This window comes from Moschus berezovskii, chromosome 21 (genome assembly GCF_049115385.1).
Source record: "Moschus berezovskii isolate FMDL1 chromosome 21, NW_MosBer_1.0, whole genome shotgun sequence".
In the NCBI taxonomy this organism is placed as follows: domain Eukaryota; kingdom Metazoa; phylum Chordata; class Mammalia; order Artiodactyla; family Moschidae; genus Moschus; species Moschus berezovskii.
In genome coordinates, this window is record NC_142480.1 from 24950119 (window position 1) to 24966585 (window position 16467).

Consider the following 16467-nt stretch of genomic DNA (forward strand, 5'->3'; position numbering starts at 1 on the left):
ACAATGTAGGCATCCAATGGAAACCACAAACGAATAAAAGACACGCCGAGCGCCGTTCGCCTCACACGCGCCCAGCGCGGGGAGCAGCGGCCTGGCCCTCGGGAGGCAGTGTGGAGACGCCCTCCCGGGAGCCGGCTGGACCGGACAGACGGTGCCCCGGGGCTGGAGAACCTCCCCGCCAAGGCCCGCGGCTCGCTCGGCGGATGCACAGCCCGCGGGCGCCTGCCGAGCGCGCGCGGGGTCAGGCCGAGGACGCGCGGCGGGTGAGGCGGGAGGGCCGGCCCGGGGCATGCCCACGTGACCGCCCCGCCCGCGCCGCAGCCCCCCGAGCCGCCGCCGCCGCCTCCCGGGCCGCACTCCCGGCGTGCCCCGCACTCGCCGCCGCCCGCCCGCCCCGCCTTCTCCTCGCAGCGCCACAGCGCCGGAGCCCGAGCCGCCGCCGCAGCCTCAGCCGCGGGCACTATGGTAAGGCGGGCGCGCCGGCCGCGGGTCGCGGGGTCTGGGGGCCCGGGGCGCCGGGGCGTGGCGAGTGCAGCCTCCCGCGCGGCCCCGCGGGGCCCTGGACCTGAGGCCGCCATTTTAACCCGATTTCGGCCTCCAAGGTGGGCATTCCTGCGCTGCGGCCCCGCTGCTCTCTCTCCACCCGGCGGGCCTGCCCTCTCGCCGTCAGGCCCGGCGAGGCCGCTCTACGGATTCCTGGGGGCGGGGAGGGCCCGGGCAGGGGGCGGCGCGCGGGGGTCCGAGGCCTGAGCCGGGCGGGCGGAGGCCGGGGGCGCGGGAGGGTCCGCCGCGCTGCTCCCCCGCCACCCCACCCGGCTCGCCGCCTTTGCCCTTCGCTTGCTTATTTTATTCCCACGCGCGCGCTCAATTCGGTATGTGCGGTAAAACCCTTCGCTGAAGGCGGAGGGTCTTGAGGGCCTGTCAGAAAACCCTTAGGGGGAGATTAGGGAGGTGGGAAAACTCTTGAAAATGCTTTCTCGCCGTAAAAAGCTTTTTACACGCGATCCGTTAGTTTTGAAGTGCCTGCATTTGAGCTGCGAGGCAATTATGTTGTAGCCGTGGGCGGTTTGGAGTTCACACTTGATTCTCTTTCCTTATGAGGAAACGGCACTGGCTAGGATGACTTTAAAGAAAAAAATAGTAGAAGCATTAACTGAAATCCAAAAGTGTTTTTTTAAGGCCTGCCGGGTTGACACAATACAGAAGGTATTTTTGCTGCTGCTCCTGAAGCTCTGACATCACCCAGTGAAATAGGAAACATTTCAGGGATGGGACAGCCTGTATTTGTCCCTTTCCGTGTACCTTCCACTTGCTTCAACCTCCACACACCTTTTTTAAAAAGGATGAATGGAGCAGGATGAGTTTGAACCCTTAGGTGTATCATATACTGATACTTAAAATGTGGCAAATCTCATTAGATGGCTTGCATAGTATGATGCAACTTTTGATGTCCAGACTAAAGTGAATCCTCTAGACCAAACAATAATTTTGGTTAAAACCGAATTACTTGTTCTGAATTTCTGTCCTTTCTTTACTTTCAGGCTTCTGGAGTTACAGTGAATGATGAAGTCATCAAAGTTTTTAATGATATGAAAGTAAGGAAATCTTCTACACAAGAGGAGATCAAAAAAAGAAAGAAAGCAGTTCTCTTCTGTTTAAGCGATGACAAAAGACAAATAATTGTAGAGGAAGCAAAGCAGATCTTGGTGGGTGACATTGGTGATACTGTAGAGGACCCCTACACATCTTTTGTGAAGTTGCTACCTCTGAATGATTGCCGATATGCTTTGTACGATGCCACATACGAAACAAAAGAGTCTAAGAAAGAAGACCTAGTATTTATATTCTGGTGTGTAAAAACAAAAGAAAAAAGTACTTTTAAAATGCAAGGATTATTATTAACATAGTCAGTTTTGCCTTTGTTTTTCTTTTAAATAGGATTCAACAATTTTTTTTCCCCCTGTAGGGCTCCTGAAAGTGCGCCTTTAAAAAGCAAGATGATATATGCTAGCTCTAAAGATGCCATTAAAAAGAAATTTACAGGTACAAGCATTGACTATTTTGTGCAGAAGAATTGCTCCTTCTTAATTGAAATAAAGTAATTGGATAATTTTTTTTTTCTTTTTAGGTATAAAACATGAGTGGCAAGTAAATGGCTTGGATGATATAAAGGACCGTTCCACACTTGGAGAGAAATTGGGAGGCAACGTAGTAGTTTCACTTGAAGGAAAACCCTTATAAATCAGTCAAGTGCCATCTGGATCTTAAGGAGCTTCCATTTCTCCAGCTCAGTCAATTGGAATAGTATTAGGTGTTTTGTTTTTTTTTTCTTTTCCCACTGGGTCCTTCCAACACAATGAATGAAGGAAATATCATTCATGTAAGCAGCCTATCAGTGATTGCCATTAGACTGTTTAATACTGTTACTTTTATGTAGAACCCAAGGAATGCCTTCCCATCATATTTTAGCCAAAACAACTGGGTATATGCCTCCTTTGCAGCAAACACTACAGTGAATTGTGATTGTCAATGTGAATAGCTTAGAACACTACAAAGGGTTAAGCTAATTGAATGCCTTGAAAGTATTATCCACTGGTGAGATGGCAAACTTTATTCAGTATTACTGATAGTTGCACTTGATTGCAGTTCTGTGAGGCTTGAGCATTCATACACCTCACCTGCCTTGGCAAGCCTATTTTTTTGTGACATGGCAGCACGGATATAACACTATGCATTAAAAGCACTTTTTTTGTAATAAATTTAATCCCCCACCAGAAAAGGAATGCCAATTAAGTTGTGTTATCTGTGTCATCAGCTTATCCTAGTACCTCAGTGTTCATTCCTTTTACCTGTGTATCTTCTTAAAAGAAATAGCTATTATTAATGCCTTTTTTTCCCCATTGAGTGTACACTACTGAATACATGTAGGAGTTTTATGTTTACCATGTAAGTCTTGCAACACTAAAGATATTTTGAGTATCAGTCATGATGGCAATTTCTGTATAAAAGAGCCTTAAATGGAACATTGTTTTTGAGATCAAACTCCCCACCCTCACAAAAATGGCCACGTTGCAATAAAAATTGTGGCATATTACAGAACGGTTGCCTTGTTTTCCTTGGACATTTTGCAAAATACCATGTGAAGCAACTCCTAGGGTAAACAGCTATTATTAATCTCTGCACTGGTCATTTAAGAATTTTTTTTGTACAACATTCTTGCATGATATTTTCCAGTTTGTTGATTTTATTTGGTTTAAAAAATATTCTATCCTAAAGCTAATATAAAATATTGTTACAGAGGTATACTTTTTTAAGTTTTATTTATTTCCTTATGTATTAATACGGTGATCAGGAATTATTTTTTGCACTTTGACATAAATACTCTGCAGTATCTGATTAGTTCTCTGGATAAATTAGCATAGTTATTTTTTTAATTCACGTTTACATTTCCAAGTAGTTGACCAGTAGAAGAGACAGGAAGCTCTTATTGCCTATTTGGTCATAATGAAAATAATTTATAAAATGTTGTCCTTCTAAAGTCTAATAGTACTTCTCCTGTTTAGGAACTTTAATTTCAGCTACTATTTCTTAATATATTTCACAAATTCAAAAAAAAAGTTTATATAGCAGTCTTAAAGATTAGTAGTGGAATTTGGCTGTGGTCCAGGCGGCTCTCCTTATAGAGAATTTGATCTGTTCGGTGTGAGCAGTTTGCTGTTAGCCAGAGCTATTTATGGCAAACACATGCTTTTGTATCTTGTCATAGTTATCCACAAATGGCAAAACTGGACTTGATTCTACTGGTATGCAAAACAGGCATGCTAGTAAGCAGTGGATTGTAGCTTAGAATTTAACCCCATAGCTCTGAAGAATGCTCTTGTTAGAAAACAGGAACTGAAAAATTCCTCCTTTTTCTAATGTCTGGGAGTAATTTGAGTTTAGTTTTTTTTCCCATGTTTTCAAAAGGTTTTTCAGATGAAAACAAAAATAGCAGGTAAATGTCTAGGTTTCCATTTAAAATTATATGAATGGCTTGGGATCTTTTGCACTGAGCAGTTTTATTTCAGGCTTCCAGCTGTCCCTGTGAATTATTCTGGACGTTTTTTGATGACTTTCTGGTAAGGCCAAACTCATAAGTAAAGCATGAGAATACTGACATACTAAACCATATGTGTAACTGAGACTTGTACCATGAAATTTTTCATTGTTCTCCTCATTCTAAAAATTAAGGGGCTCTAAAGTTGTGCAGTCTCTTGTGTTTTTGTAGCTGATTTCTCAACTTTTCTTATGTACCTCTTTGATAATTTCAGAGGTTAAATATTGCTTTAAACTGTGGTACTTTGATTTGTTAGATTGACAGAACTGATACTAAGTTCACTTTGAAATACATCTTTGTGCATAAAGCCAAAAATAATGATAATTAATGGTTTTTATGTTACTTGAGACTAATCTGGCATTTGAAATGATCATTCTACTTTACAATCATTTACATTTGAAACAATGTTCCAGTTAGCTTTAAAAGGTATACGGTGCTAATTAGTAAAATATCAAGGACAATATTTTACTGCTAGCTTGCAAAATTATAAGTGTTTAAAAAATAAAATATATAAAACTATGTAAAGCTGTTGAGATGTGTTTACTTATACTTTGGGACACTAAAATTTTTTAAAACTAATATTTCAAAGCAGAGAGGCACCATTATCTTTAGTCTGTTTTTTAGGATTTTAGTTGATATACTTTCTCCATAGATAACAATATTCTTTCAAAACTAAGTGTTGTTGCAATTAATTTTGACATTTTTCAGACAAATGGGAACAGTTGGCATTTGTCCCAAACTGGCTGTCAGCTGTTGTTTTCCATCATTATCAAAAATAATGTGGTCAACGTTGTGTATTTAATGTGCCTTTCTGATAGTGTAAGAAAAGCCTCTTATTAGGTTTGAATTTCTCTGATATGGATTCTTTGTAACAGCTAATTTATGGAATCCAGCAAATGAGCTCTAGTCTAGCAAATTATTTTTCCTTGTTAAAGAATAATCTCAGCAATGGTAATCATAGGGGGCTTGAAACACTTTTCTTTAGGTTTGCCACGGAAAAATAATCTACTTTAGTTCTTTAATAATAGTTTGAGATCCCAAACAAGCATGAACATTCATTTTTCTATGAACATTAAAGCTACTAGAGATGTGCAGACAGGCTCCAATGAATATTGCTTTTGAAACAGCATGAATTGACAAATGTTCTGTGTCTCATCTCAGCCAATAAAGAAGTTTGAGGTTTTTATTTTTCTCTAGACCATCCAAATAATTGCTTTCTTTCCATGTAGATCAGGAGTCATCCTTCCACTTCAATTTCCTGTCAAAAAGCAGTTGTGCAAATTAATTTCTCTGAGCCTCAGTTTCTTCATAAGAATGATGATATCTGTCTACCATACCTGGTTGCTGAGGATCAAATATGGAAATACTTTTTGGAAGACAGGAAAATACTATGTAAATAATTATTTAAGCTTCACTCTTACATATAGTTAAGAACCGTGTTAAAATAAGATTTATTGTAAGCCTTTGAACCTCTTTATTATGATTATTTAACTATTTAATCTACAAGTTCTTTGAGGACTGATAGGCTGATCAATTGCAACTGTTTCCCAGAATGAAGTATAAAGTGTAGCCCCCGAGTTGTTGATGACTTCTGTTAATGTTTGTAGTGTAACTTTCTTTTTCACATGTGATCAGTGAGAGACTAGCTTCTTTTCCCCAGACTTTGAAGTAAAGAGTAAATAAAGAGATATTCTTGTGGAATACTTGGCATAAATGTATGATCCAGGTTGTTGAAAATCTGTGACTGTTTATTAATTAATACTAGAAGTTTAGGTAGTGCTTCATAGTTCTCAAGGCACTTGAAATCCGTTTGATCTCCTTAGGTCCTCTTAACAAGCTAAACCGTATTTCTCTGCTGCACATGAAGAAACGGACGTTTGGAGAGTTTAAGGGACATCCAAGCTGTTGAGTAGCAAAATGGATTCCAGTCCAGTACACTTTTCACTCTACGTTCATATTGTAACATACAGTGAGTTACTGATTTTCTTTTTTAAAAGATGGAATAACCTGGCTTTTTGAGCAGAACATAACTAATTATTTAGTATATTTTTAAAGCATCTCAGAGAATATTTGAAAAATATTCTTGGAATTTTTGTTTTCTAAGAAAGCCCATACTCATAAAAATCTGAAACTATTTTTACACTTCAAATATTTTCTTAGATATTTCAGTATCATAAATTTTTTGAAAACCATAAGGATTGTATAGATACATTTTCTAGAAAGCTGATACCTCTCAATCCTTATCCAAAATGTTGGCTATTTTCCTCCCTCTTCCTCTACCCACCTTTCTAAGAAATAGTACAGTATATTATGATGATTAAATACTAGGACTTTGGTATCAGACTGTCTGGGTTCTTCATACATAGACCTTTAATACTTTCTAATTGAATGATCTTAGGAAAATCACTTAACCTCTCAGAGCCTTTAGTTCATCTGAAAAGGGGAATAATAATTATACCTCATCTCATAGTACTGTGAGGATAAATGAAAGCCGTTGGAATAGTTCCTGCATGTAATCAGCATTCAGTAGGATGACCCTAAAATTTAGTCCAAACCATTGTCCTTGAGAGTCAAAGGGAGAGCTAATAATAATTATGCCTAGACAACAGCCTTAAACTGGTACAGTCCAAAGCAAATCAGATGTGTTCCTCGAAAAGTAGTCTAATAGCAATGTGATAGTTAAAAAGAAGAAACTATTGATGACTCAATGTCATCATTTCAGTTATATGTACTAGCATACTAACTTGGGAGTCTCCTGAAGAATATGATTTCTGTTAAGTAATTAACCTCAAAAGGGTTGATTCTGGCTTTTTAGATCTTTTTTTTTCTTTGGATTTTCATACTTTTAGACTCTCAGATATTGTATTTTGCTCTTTTCAGTATGCTTTGCCCATAGCAACTTCTCGTACTGTTGCTTTTCATCTCATGTGGACTTGGAAAGCTAAGTTTGTTAGACTTGTGTGGAAGGAACCAAGTAGACTCAGAGTGAGGGCTTGAGAGCAAAATGCCTGATGGAGACAGGAGCCTTCTAACGTTCCTTTTGATTGTTCAAAAAAGGTGTCTGGGTTTTGGTTTTATTTTATTTTTTTATCAGTAAGGTTTGTATGAGATCTGAGCTGTCTGTAAAGGAAACATTACTGTATTCCAGTGAGGTGTCTAAAATACCATTAATTGGAGACGTTATATTTGCTTTTGATTGTACTTTTGTCATTAAAGGCACACAAAAAGAATTTGTTCCCATTATTAAGAGAGAGAAGGTTTATTCTTGACCCAGTTTTTCTGGATTATTGAAACAATAATAGGATCTGAGAACAAGCATTTGATAAACCTTTAAAAATGCCTTCATAAAATGCCAATTGATTTTTTTTAGTTTGTTAGACTTTTTTTACATGTACCCTAGACTTGTTCACTTGCAGGTAGCTTTGATTACTCTTCATCTAGACATGTAGATACTTCTCATTTACTCTTTTCTGTCAACTAATTTGCTGATGCGTATATGCCATTTTGGTACTTTATTTGGCAAAGCAAAAATTTGGAACAGATTTTTTCAAATGTGTAATTTTCTCACAGAAATGAAAAAGCCTTTATATTTTGTAGTAGCACTTTTTTCCTTGTTTTATGTATTCCTAGTAGTGGAATTTCAAATATTTCCTTTGGGAAGATGATAGTTACTGAGTGAATCACAGAATTCCTGGGCATGTGGCCCAGAACCTTCTGTGTGTTCCTGTGAGCTGATGGGGCCCTTTTTTAATTAGCTGTAAACTAAATCACCAGCTGAAAAGAAAGTTCCCAAATTGGCATAATTTGACAGTTTTATAAAATGTAAAAGTGATAGCAGAGTATTTGTTCTAGAAATCATAAAGTTCTGCTGTACCATACAAGAAATAAGATATGAAGGAGATGTATACTTTATGAAATAAGTAGAAAATAATTGTATGTGAAGACTAAATTAATATTTAAGCCTTTTGTGTGTAAAATAGCTATGGTTCAAGGTAGGTTCCTTAACTTATTACTGCTTGTTGATAACTGTGTTATGAAGGAATGTATAGAAATATAGTTTTCATTTCAAAAAGTCTTTTACATGAGAGAAAAGGGGGATGAGCTTGGTGTTATTTTCCTATTTTAAAATATATTTAGGTTTTAGAATGTATCTGGGTTTTTTCCTAAGGTTTAACTAAGTTTTAAAAGTAAAAAATAGAATTGTTGATTTACCATTTTCAATGCCTTTACATATTGAGTAATATGTACACTTTGAATAATTACTGCCTTAGAATTATATGAAGTTAATTTAACAGTACTTCCCTCCTGAGAGAGGAAAGAGAAGAAATAAAGGGAAGTGAAAGATAAAGATTTCACCAGGTGCTATAAAAATCTGTATGGGAAGGAGCTATATGAAGTATATATATTTTTCTATTTAGTACAGTATATTTAAAGTGCTTGAAAATTCTGTAAAGTATATATATACACTTGCCTCTTTATTTTAGTTTTGTTTTTATCTACCTGGTAAAGAAAAATGCTTTATGGTTATCATAGTGTACCAGTTCTTAAGAAATAGCAGGTGACTGAATTAGGTATCTTGTGCCCTGGCTTTAGAAAAAAAGGTTTGGGGATTAGCTGAAGTGTCACTGCTACTATAACAAAAAAATTTCCTCCTCTGAGCTAGATATTTTATTTCACTTATTGCAAACTCACTGTTTGCAATATGTAAAATAATAGAATTTTTGAAACTGAGCATTAGGTTAAACAGAAGATCTAATGGTATTCTTATAGGAAAACCCTAAAAATTGGAGCAGGTTAGTATTTTTTTATTTGTGCTGGGTAACTCTTTAAAATAATTGTGTTTTTATTTCAAAAATAATATTCAGTGTGGAACCTCTGTGAAATACAGAAAGGAACAAATAAGAAAGTGAAATCATGAGTTAATTTCTTATGTTAAATTATTATGACTAACTGGAAGATTCCTGTAGTTAAAACTAGTTTTAAGTTAAAACCATTAATATATGCTGATCAAAGGTGAGATTTTATCCTTAAATATTATTTGTGCATTCCTTAGTATTTTTCACCCTACAAAGAATTGTGTTGTAGCTCTAGAGAGAGGAGCAGATTTAGATCTTGAAAATTATGCATTGTCCCTACTTGAATGCTTCCTGTATGACTTGAGGCCATCCACTGTAAATATTTGAAGCCACAAAATGTCCCTGTATTTCTCATGCCACCTACTTTTTTTCCATTGGGATTTATAATAGGCACCCCTTGCGTAATTTTTATTCTTCTCCAGAGGAGTTATTTTGGGCTTTCCAGGTGGCGCTAGTGGTAAAGCTGCTGCTGCTGCTAAGTCACGTCAGTCGTGTCCGACTCTGTGTGACCCCATAGATGGAAGCCCACCAGGCTCCCCCATCCCTGGGATTCTCCAGGCAAGAACACTGGAGTGGGTTGCCATTTCCTTCTCCAATGTGTGAAAGTGAAGTCGCTCAGTTGTGTCCGACCCTTAGCGACCCCATGGACTGCAGCCTACCAGGCTCCTCCATCCATGGGATTTTCTAGGCAAGAGTACTGGAGTGTCTTGCCATTGCACCCACCTGCAAACGCAGGAGACACTGGTTCAATCCCTGGGTCTGGAAGATCACCTGGAGAAGAACATGGCAACGTACTCCAGTATTCTTGCCTGAAAAATCCCATGGACAGAGGAGCCTGGCAGGTTACAGTCCATGGGTCACAAAAGAGTCAGACACTTAGCACCTAAACAACAATCCTGCCAAAAGATTTAAGGTAAAACATAATGTATATATTTTGCACTAAGCCAGAAATACTCAACCTATATTTAAGAGTTTGTGTTTTGTATGGTGTTCCAAGAGGGTCTGGTAATCCGTCTGATTAAAGAAGCATACAATTTATGTTTACTGTGGCAAAGCATCGGAGAAGGCAATGGCAAGCCACTCCAGTACTATTGCCTGGAGAATCCCATGGATGGAGGAGCCTGGTTGGCTGTAGTCTGTGGGGTCGCTAAGGGTCGGACACAACTGAGCGACTTCACTTTCACTTTTCACTTTCACACATTGGAAAAGGAAATGGCAACCCACTCCAGTGTTCTTGCCTGGAGAATCCCAGGGATGGGGGAGCCTGGTGGGCTTCCGTCTATGGGGTCGCACAGAGTCGGACACGACTGAAGTGACTTAGCAGCAGCAGCAGTGGCAAAGCATCATCATCTTGGCCACTAGGAATCACTCTGGAAACATTCCATCTCTGTTTCCCAATTACTCAGATCGTTAGATCAAATTCAGTTCAGTTCAACAAACATGAAACACCTTTCATGATCTCAAAAGGTTTACATTGATAAAGAAAAGGCAAGCATATAATCCAGTAATTATAATACAACATGGTAACTAAAAGATAATGTTACAAGATTTAGAAGAGGGAGTGATTAATTTTGGAGTTGGATGGACTTCAAGAAGGCCTTACAGAAGTCACTTTGAGCTGGGTTGTGAAGGATGATGGAGTTCACCAGAACTCAGTGTGAAAGAATGGTCCTGGAGAAAGGAGAGCTGTGCAGAGCCCTTCTAGCTGATTAGTCTAGCATGAAGCACTGGGGCGAGAGAAGTACAGGAAAGACGGGTATGAGCCAGATCACCGAGGGCTGTGGGTACCATGCTCCCAAACAGGAGACTTGTGCATGGTGAGGGGTCATGGCAGGGATTTGAGCAGAAGGATGGGCTGATCCTTCTGAAGCACACATCTGATCACTTTGTGATCATGTTGAGAGCCTTATAGAAGAGGAAAGAAATTGGAAGCAGTTAGGAGACCTGAATTGAGGCAGTGGCAAGTGTACTTGGAGTGGATGTGTTTGGGAGGAATGTAGGAGAATTGACAGGACTTAATTAATTTCGTAATTAAATGAGAGGGTACAAAAGCTTTAATCATCTTGAAAAATGTTAGCTATATTTTTAATATTGTTGACATTTAAGAGCATTTAATCATCAGATTGTCTTAGGGAAAACTTAACAGGAAATTTGGAAATGTTGAAAGAAAAATTGTTAAACACATTTTTAAGGAAGGTAACATTTTGAAAGCATGAAATAAATCGCTGACTAAAATGTCATAGGTCTGCTGTTTGAATTTACATTTACAAAGCTTATTTGTAGTAATTTTTGTAGAACAATGGTTTCAATAGATAAAATTTAAAACTACCATAACAATAGCATCTTTGAAATGAAATATCCTATAGTTTTAAAAAATTATAGTTTTTTTTAATTATTATTCTGTGTTTGAGCTTTCATTATAAAACTCATGTCTATCCACATATAAGCTGTGGCTAAATTCCTGGATCAAAGATTTTAGAAAGAATTTAGCAATGTTCTTCATCACATAATCTGCTCATTAGAGAAAGCCTGGCCTGCTCTGCTGGTGTTAGAATATTAATTTTCAGGTCATCTGAGGGATCACTTTCTATTAAAGAAGACTTAATCCTTACTAGTAAATAAAAGTTATTTATAAACATGGTGTCTTAATTCTTTTCACAAGTACTGTCCAGAATCTGAGATTCCTCTTCTTTCACCACCTTGTATTAAAATTTCTCAACCATATTGGCTGTTAATATGCTTTTATGGTAAATAAATGCACGTTTCTGAAAAGCCTTATATTCATCAGGAAGCATTGAGTGTCTATTTGTAGAACACTATTCTGGCCCTCCTGAGAAATAAACTTCTCAAGGGCACTTTTATAATCCAGCTGGAGAGACAGAATAGCCCTGTGAACTAAAAAGTATTCAGTGGTAAACAATTGAATAAGCATTGAGGGAAGGCAGGGAAAAAGAAGGGTCAGAAAATGATTTCCTAGAAAGGAGGTTTAAACGGTACTTAGAGGAAATGTTTTTTAAAAATTAAGGTATTTTCACTTCAAATATACAATTACTACTTAAAATTAGGTTCTAAGAGGCCCTTTCTTCACTGAAAATGTCTCCATAACATCATGAACAGAAAGGGACTTTTTGTCACCACTTTATTAGATCATTTTGGAGTACTGGAGCCAAAGTAGAGACCTTACTCTGGGAGTTCTGCGTTCAGTGTGAGTAAATTGCCATGGAGCCCTGAGTTTCCACAGGGGTTCCTAACGTTTTCATGTGCCATTAGTCCCTTTGGCAGTCTGGTAAAGCCAGTGGAGCTCTTCTAATTTTTTTTTTAGTTGGAGTATAATTGCTTTACAATGTTGTGTTAGTTTCTGCAGTACAACAACAAGAATCAACTGTAAGTATACATATATCCCCTCCCTCTTGTTCTTCCCTCCTGTCCCCCCACCCCTCCACCCCCTAGTTTCCCTGCCCCCACCCCACACCATCCAGCCTGTCTAGGTTGTCACAGAGCAGGGAACTCCCTAATAGTATACTTTTTTGTGTCAATCAAAAGTGATACCTTCACATGTATGCTTTTGCTTAATACATTGTACGACAATATCTGTCAGTAATAGCTACCGTAAAATGTCCTGATGAAGGTAAATGATACTTTGAGGTATCTACAACCACATGATATGACTTGTATAAGTCTGTGATTTCTATTGGTGATGAATGTTGATCCTATGATGGTGTAGCCTAAGTTTAAAATGGAAAGAACTGGTAGATTTCAAATAATGATTAGTTAAAAATGAAATCTTAATGGGGCCTCTGAATTCTTTCCATGGATCCCTTCAGGGTCCAAAGATCGCTAGTTTAGAAATCCTGTACTTTAGTGATTACTGAGAAGACCCGGGAAGTAAAAGACTGAATAAATAGGGGTCACCTTCATTTCAAGGAAACTGCTTTTATTTTGCTTTATATGTTAGAATTTCATATAAATTTTGAAATAAAAATGGTTTCTGAAACTAAATATATAATTTTGAAGACAGTTATAAACAAAACACTTGATTCTTGGTTTTTCTTTTAACTTAAAACTTCTTTTGTAAACATTCTCAGTACATTAGTATACGATCAAGTTGATAAAGATTTGGAAGTCCAAAAGTATATAGTTGGGAGGTATGGGATATCAATAAGGTTGCCCAGCAGTAGTATGTGTGAGTGTAGCCCAAGATGAGGCAGAAGAAGAGTTGCCTGGAAAGATGACAGAGAGAAGGAGTTGTCAGAGGGATAAGAGGAGAACATGATTTCTGCTATGTTAAAGAAGCAAAGGAGATCAGTGCTGTGGAGATGTCATAGATGATGACGAGAGAACTCACTGAATCTGGCTGTTAAGGAGGTGAGTAACCTTTCCTACATCATTTTCAGCAGAGTGAAGAGGGCAGATGCTATACTGAGAGGGCTTGAAGACTCAACGAGAAACAACGTGGAGACAGTGTCATATATACCTGTGATTTACAAAGGTCTGTGGTGAAGCACAGAGCCTCATTTCTAACCTGTTGTCGACTTAATGGCATTCCTGCCCCACACAACTAGCATGCCGGTTGTACGAGATGTAAGCTACCCTAAGGGTTGGATGGCAACCAAACTGGTCCAGACTTTTTAACAAGACAGGTCCACTGATAACAGGCTTGGGTGGCATGGCCGTGTCACATTGCTGTACAAGCTTCTAAATGCTTATTCTTAATTCTGTATAGTAGTATCTCTCCCATGCATGCTCTGTTGTCTGACTCTTCCAACCCCCTGGACAGTAGCCCGCCAGGCTCCGCTGTCCATGGGATTGTCCAGGCAAGATTACTGGAGTGGGTTGCCATTTCCTCAGGGAATCTTCTCGACTCTGGGTTGAACCCATGTCTCTTGTGTCTCCTGCTTGGCAGGCAAATTCTTTACCACTGAACCACCTGGAAAGCATAGTATATGTACAGATTATTCTTTTAAGAAGCTTACCTGTCAAGGAAGAAGGAGAATAGCCAGTGCTCTATAGGACCTTTAAAGGGTTGAAAGAAGGTCTCTACCAATATTCTTACAACTCTCTTCTCATGTTCTTCATGCTTCACATTCTTTCCAGCCCCTAATTTGCATCTCCAACACCGAAAATAGTTTCCTGGTACATAGAAAGCATTTATATTGAAAGGTTGTTGGGAATACCCTGGCAGTCCAGTGGTTGCGACTCTGCACTCTCACAGCTGAGGACCAGGGTTCAATCCCTGGTCAGGGAACTATAATCCCATAAACCACATGATGTGATCAAAAAAATAATAACAGGATGTTGAAAAAAAATTTCACATGAACTGTGGAGGATCTTAGTGGTCGTGTGTTTCCAGATTTTACAGTAGAATATCCTGCCTCTAATCTCTGGATGTTTGTTTTGTCAGGGAATTACCAGGGAAACCCATAGTCGTCATAGTCTTTGAGGGCATTAAATCATTGCCCTCTCTTTTCAAAGATGACATCACTGACTTGTGCTTTGAGGAGTTTTGTTTCTTGTTTTGTTTTTAAAATTGGAATTGGGTTTTCCTCTTGATTTGCTTCTTCTTTCCTCTTCATGGGCATACATTAACAAAAAACTAGACAGGTTTGGGGCCATACCATGACCACCGAATAAGGAGAACTGAATTGATCAGGGAGTTAAAACCTAAGAATATCATCTAGTATGAACTCTGGTTTTCCATAAATCTCTTCACTTTCCTCTTTCTCTGATGGGAATGATTTTCAAACCTCCTCTTATTTTCTCATCTACAGCAGTGCCTATCTATGGCCAACACAGAACTCAAATTTGTACCTGAAAAGAAAATTCTAATCTAAAATAGGGGCAATATGAATAGGAACCAAAGAAAAATGGACAATTTCTGTCTTTCAGCCAGCAGACTTTTACTGCGGAATGTATCGTGTGCCAGACACACATGTGCCAGGTATATAATGTCCCTTTGGGGAAGTGTAAAACCTGGATCTAATTGGTGTAGCAGGCTAGACTTGTGTATTTAAGTGCTGATAGCTGGAAGGCTTTCTATAGTGTGAGTCACTTATGCCACTCAGATTCATCCTTTACAGATTGTTAACCTTAATCAGGCAGTATTTAACAGATTCAAGGATCCTAGCTGTGTACGTGTGTTTGGTTTTGTGAGTGGAGTAGAGAGGGAAGTGACAGAACTTTTCGTGATTTTTGGAAATAAGTGGTAGTTGAATTTACAATTTAAAAAGGATTATTATGACTTTTTATCCATTTCTGGGATGAAGAGGACCTTGACTCTTTAGCTGTAAATCTTATTCTCCATCTGGTCGTTAGTGTGAAGTTCTCAATCTGCAGGAAAATCTATTGCCACATTAGAGCCAATGACTGCCAAGGGTGTGGCTTGCATGTATTTGTTCATTCATTTATTAATTCAAAAACAATTTACTGAGTATATTCTGTTTAAAATCCTTAACATCTCTAAAAGAGCTCTGCTGAGAAGGGACAAGAAGAAATGTCAATAGCCATAACAGGTGGGAAGTGTTCAGTGCTGTGCTTAGATAATACGTTATTAATTCCATTAACCTGGCCATAAAAATAGCCCAGTACCATTCAGAAGGAAAGTCTGCTTATTTCTCACAAAGACAAATTGTGATCTTATTGTGCCTCTTTATGTCAGATCAAGCTAGAGAAATTTATGTGTTTAGTCACTAAGTCATGTCCAACTCTTTGCAATCCCATGAACTGCAGTACAGCAGGCTTCCGTGTCCTTCACTTATCTCCTGGAGTTTGCTCAACTCATGTCCATTGAGTCAGTGATACTATCAAACCACCCCATTCTCTGCCACCCTCTTCTCGTTTTGCCTTCAGTCTTTCCCAGCATCAGGGTCTTTTCCAATGAGTCAGTTCTTCACATCAGGTGGCCAAAGTATTGGAGCTTCAGCATCTCTCCTTGCAGTGAATATTCAGGATTCCTTTAGAATTGATCTCCTTGCAGTCCAAGGGACTCTCAAGAGTCTTCTCCATCACCACAGTTTGAAAGCATCAATTCTTTGATGCTCAGTCTTCTTTATGGTCCAACTCCCATATCCATAGATGACTACTGCAAAAACCATAACTTTGACTATATGGATCTTTGTCAGCAAAGTAATGTCTCTGCTTTTTAACATGCTGTCTAGGTTTGTCATAGCTTTCCAAGAAGCAAGTATCCTTTAATTTCATGGCTGCAGTTATCATCTGCAGTGATTTTGGAGCCCAAGAAAATAAAATCTGTCACTGCTTCTGCGTCTTCCCCTTCTATTTGCCATAAGGTGGTAGGACCAGATGCCATGATCTTAGTTTTTTGAATGTTGAGTTTTAAGCCAGCTTTTCCACTCTCCTCTTTCACCTTCATCAAGAGGCTCTTTAGTTCCTCTTCACTTTCTGTCATTAGAGTGGTATCATCTGCATATCTGAGGTGGTTGATATTTCTTCTGGCAGTCTTGATGCCAACTTCTGAGTCATTCAGCCCAGCCTTTCGCATGATGTACTCTGTATATA

General features: G+C 38.8%; 1 protein-coding gene across 2 annotated transcripts; it reads left to right on the top strand.

Annotated features, from left to right (window-relative positions):
• The first annotated feature begins 336 nt into the window (after positions 1-336).
• CFL2 (cofilin 2) lies at positions 337-4615 on the top strand. 2 transcript variants are annotated; one of them, XM_055418232.2, is made up of 4 exons: positions 337-465; positions 1542-1849; positions 1967-2043; positions 2129-4615. In XM_055418232.2, exons 1-4 carry the CDS (start codon positions 463-465, stop codon positions 2239-2241), a joined length of 501 nt encoding a protein of 166 aa, XP_055274207.1. In that variant the 5' UTR covers positions 337-462; the 3' UTR covers positions 2242-4615. The 2 variants fall into 2 exon arrangements, with proteins under 2 accessions (XP_055274207.1, XP_055274209.1); XM_055418234.2 differs by lacking the exon at positions 337-465 and adding an exon at positions 494-602.
• Positions 4616-16467: the final 11852 nt, after the last annotated feature.

Coding starts and splice junctions, on each gene's coding strand:
- CFL2 (XM_055418232.2), top strand. Junction 1,850..1,966: donor GACCTAGTATTTATATTCTG/GTGTGTAAAAAC, acceptor TTCCCCCTGTAG/GGCTCCTGAAAGTGCGCCTT. Junction 2,044..2,128: donor CATTAAAAAGAAATTTACAG/GTACAAGCATTG, acceptor TTTTCTTTTTAG/GTATAAAACATGAGTGGCAA.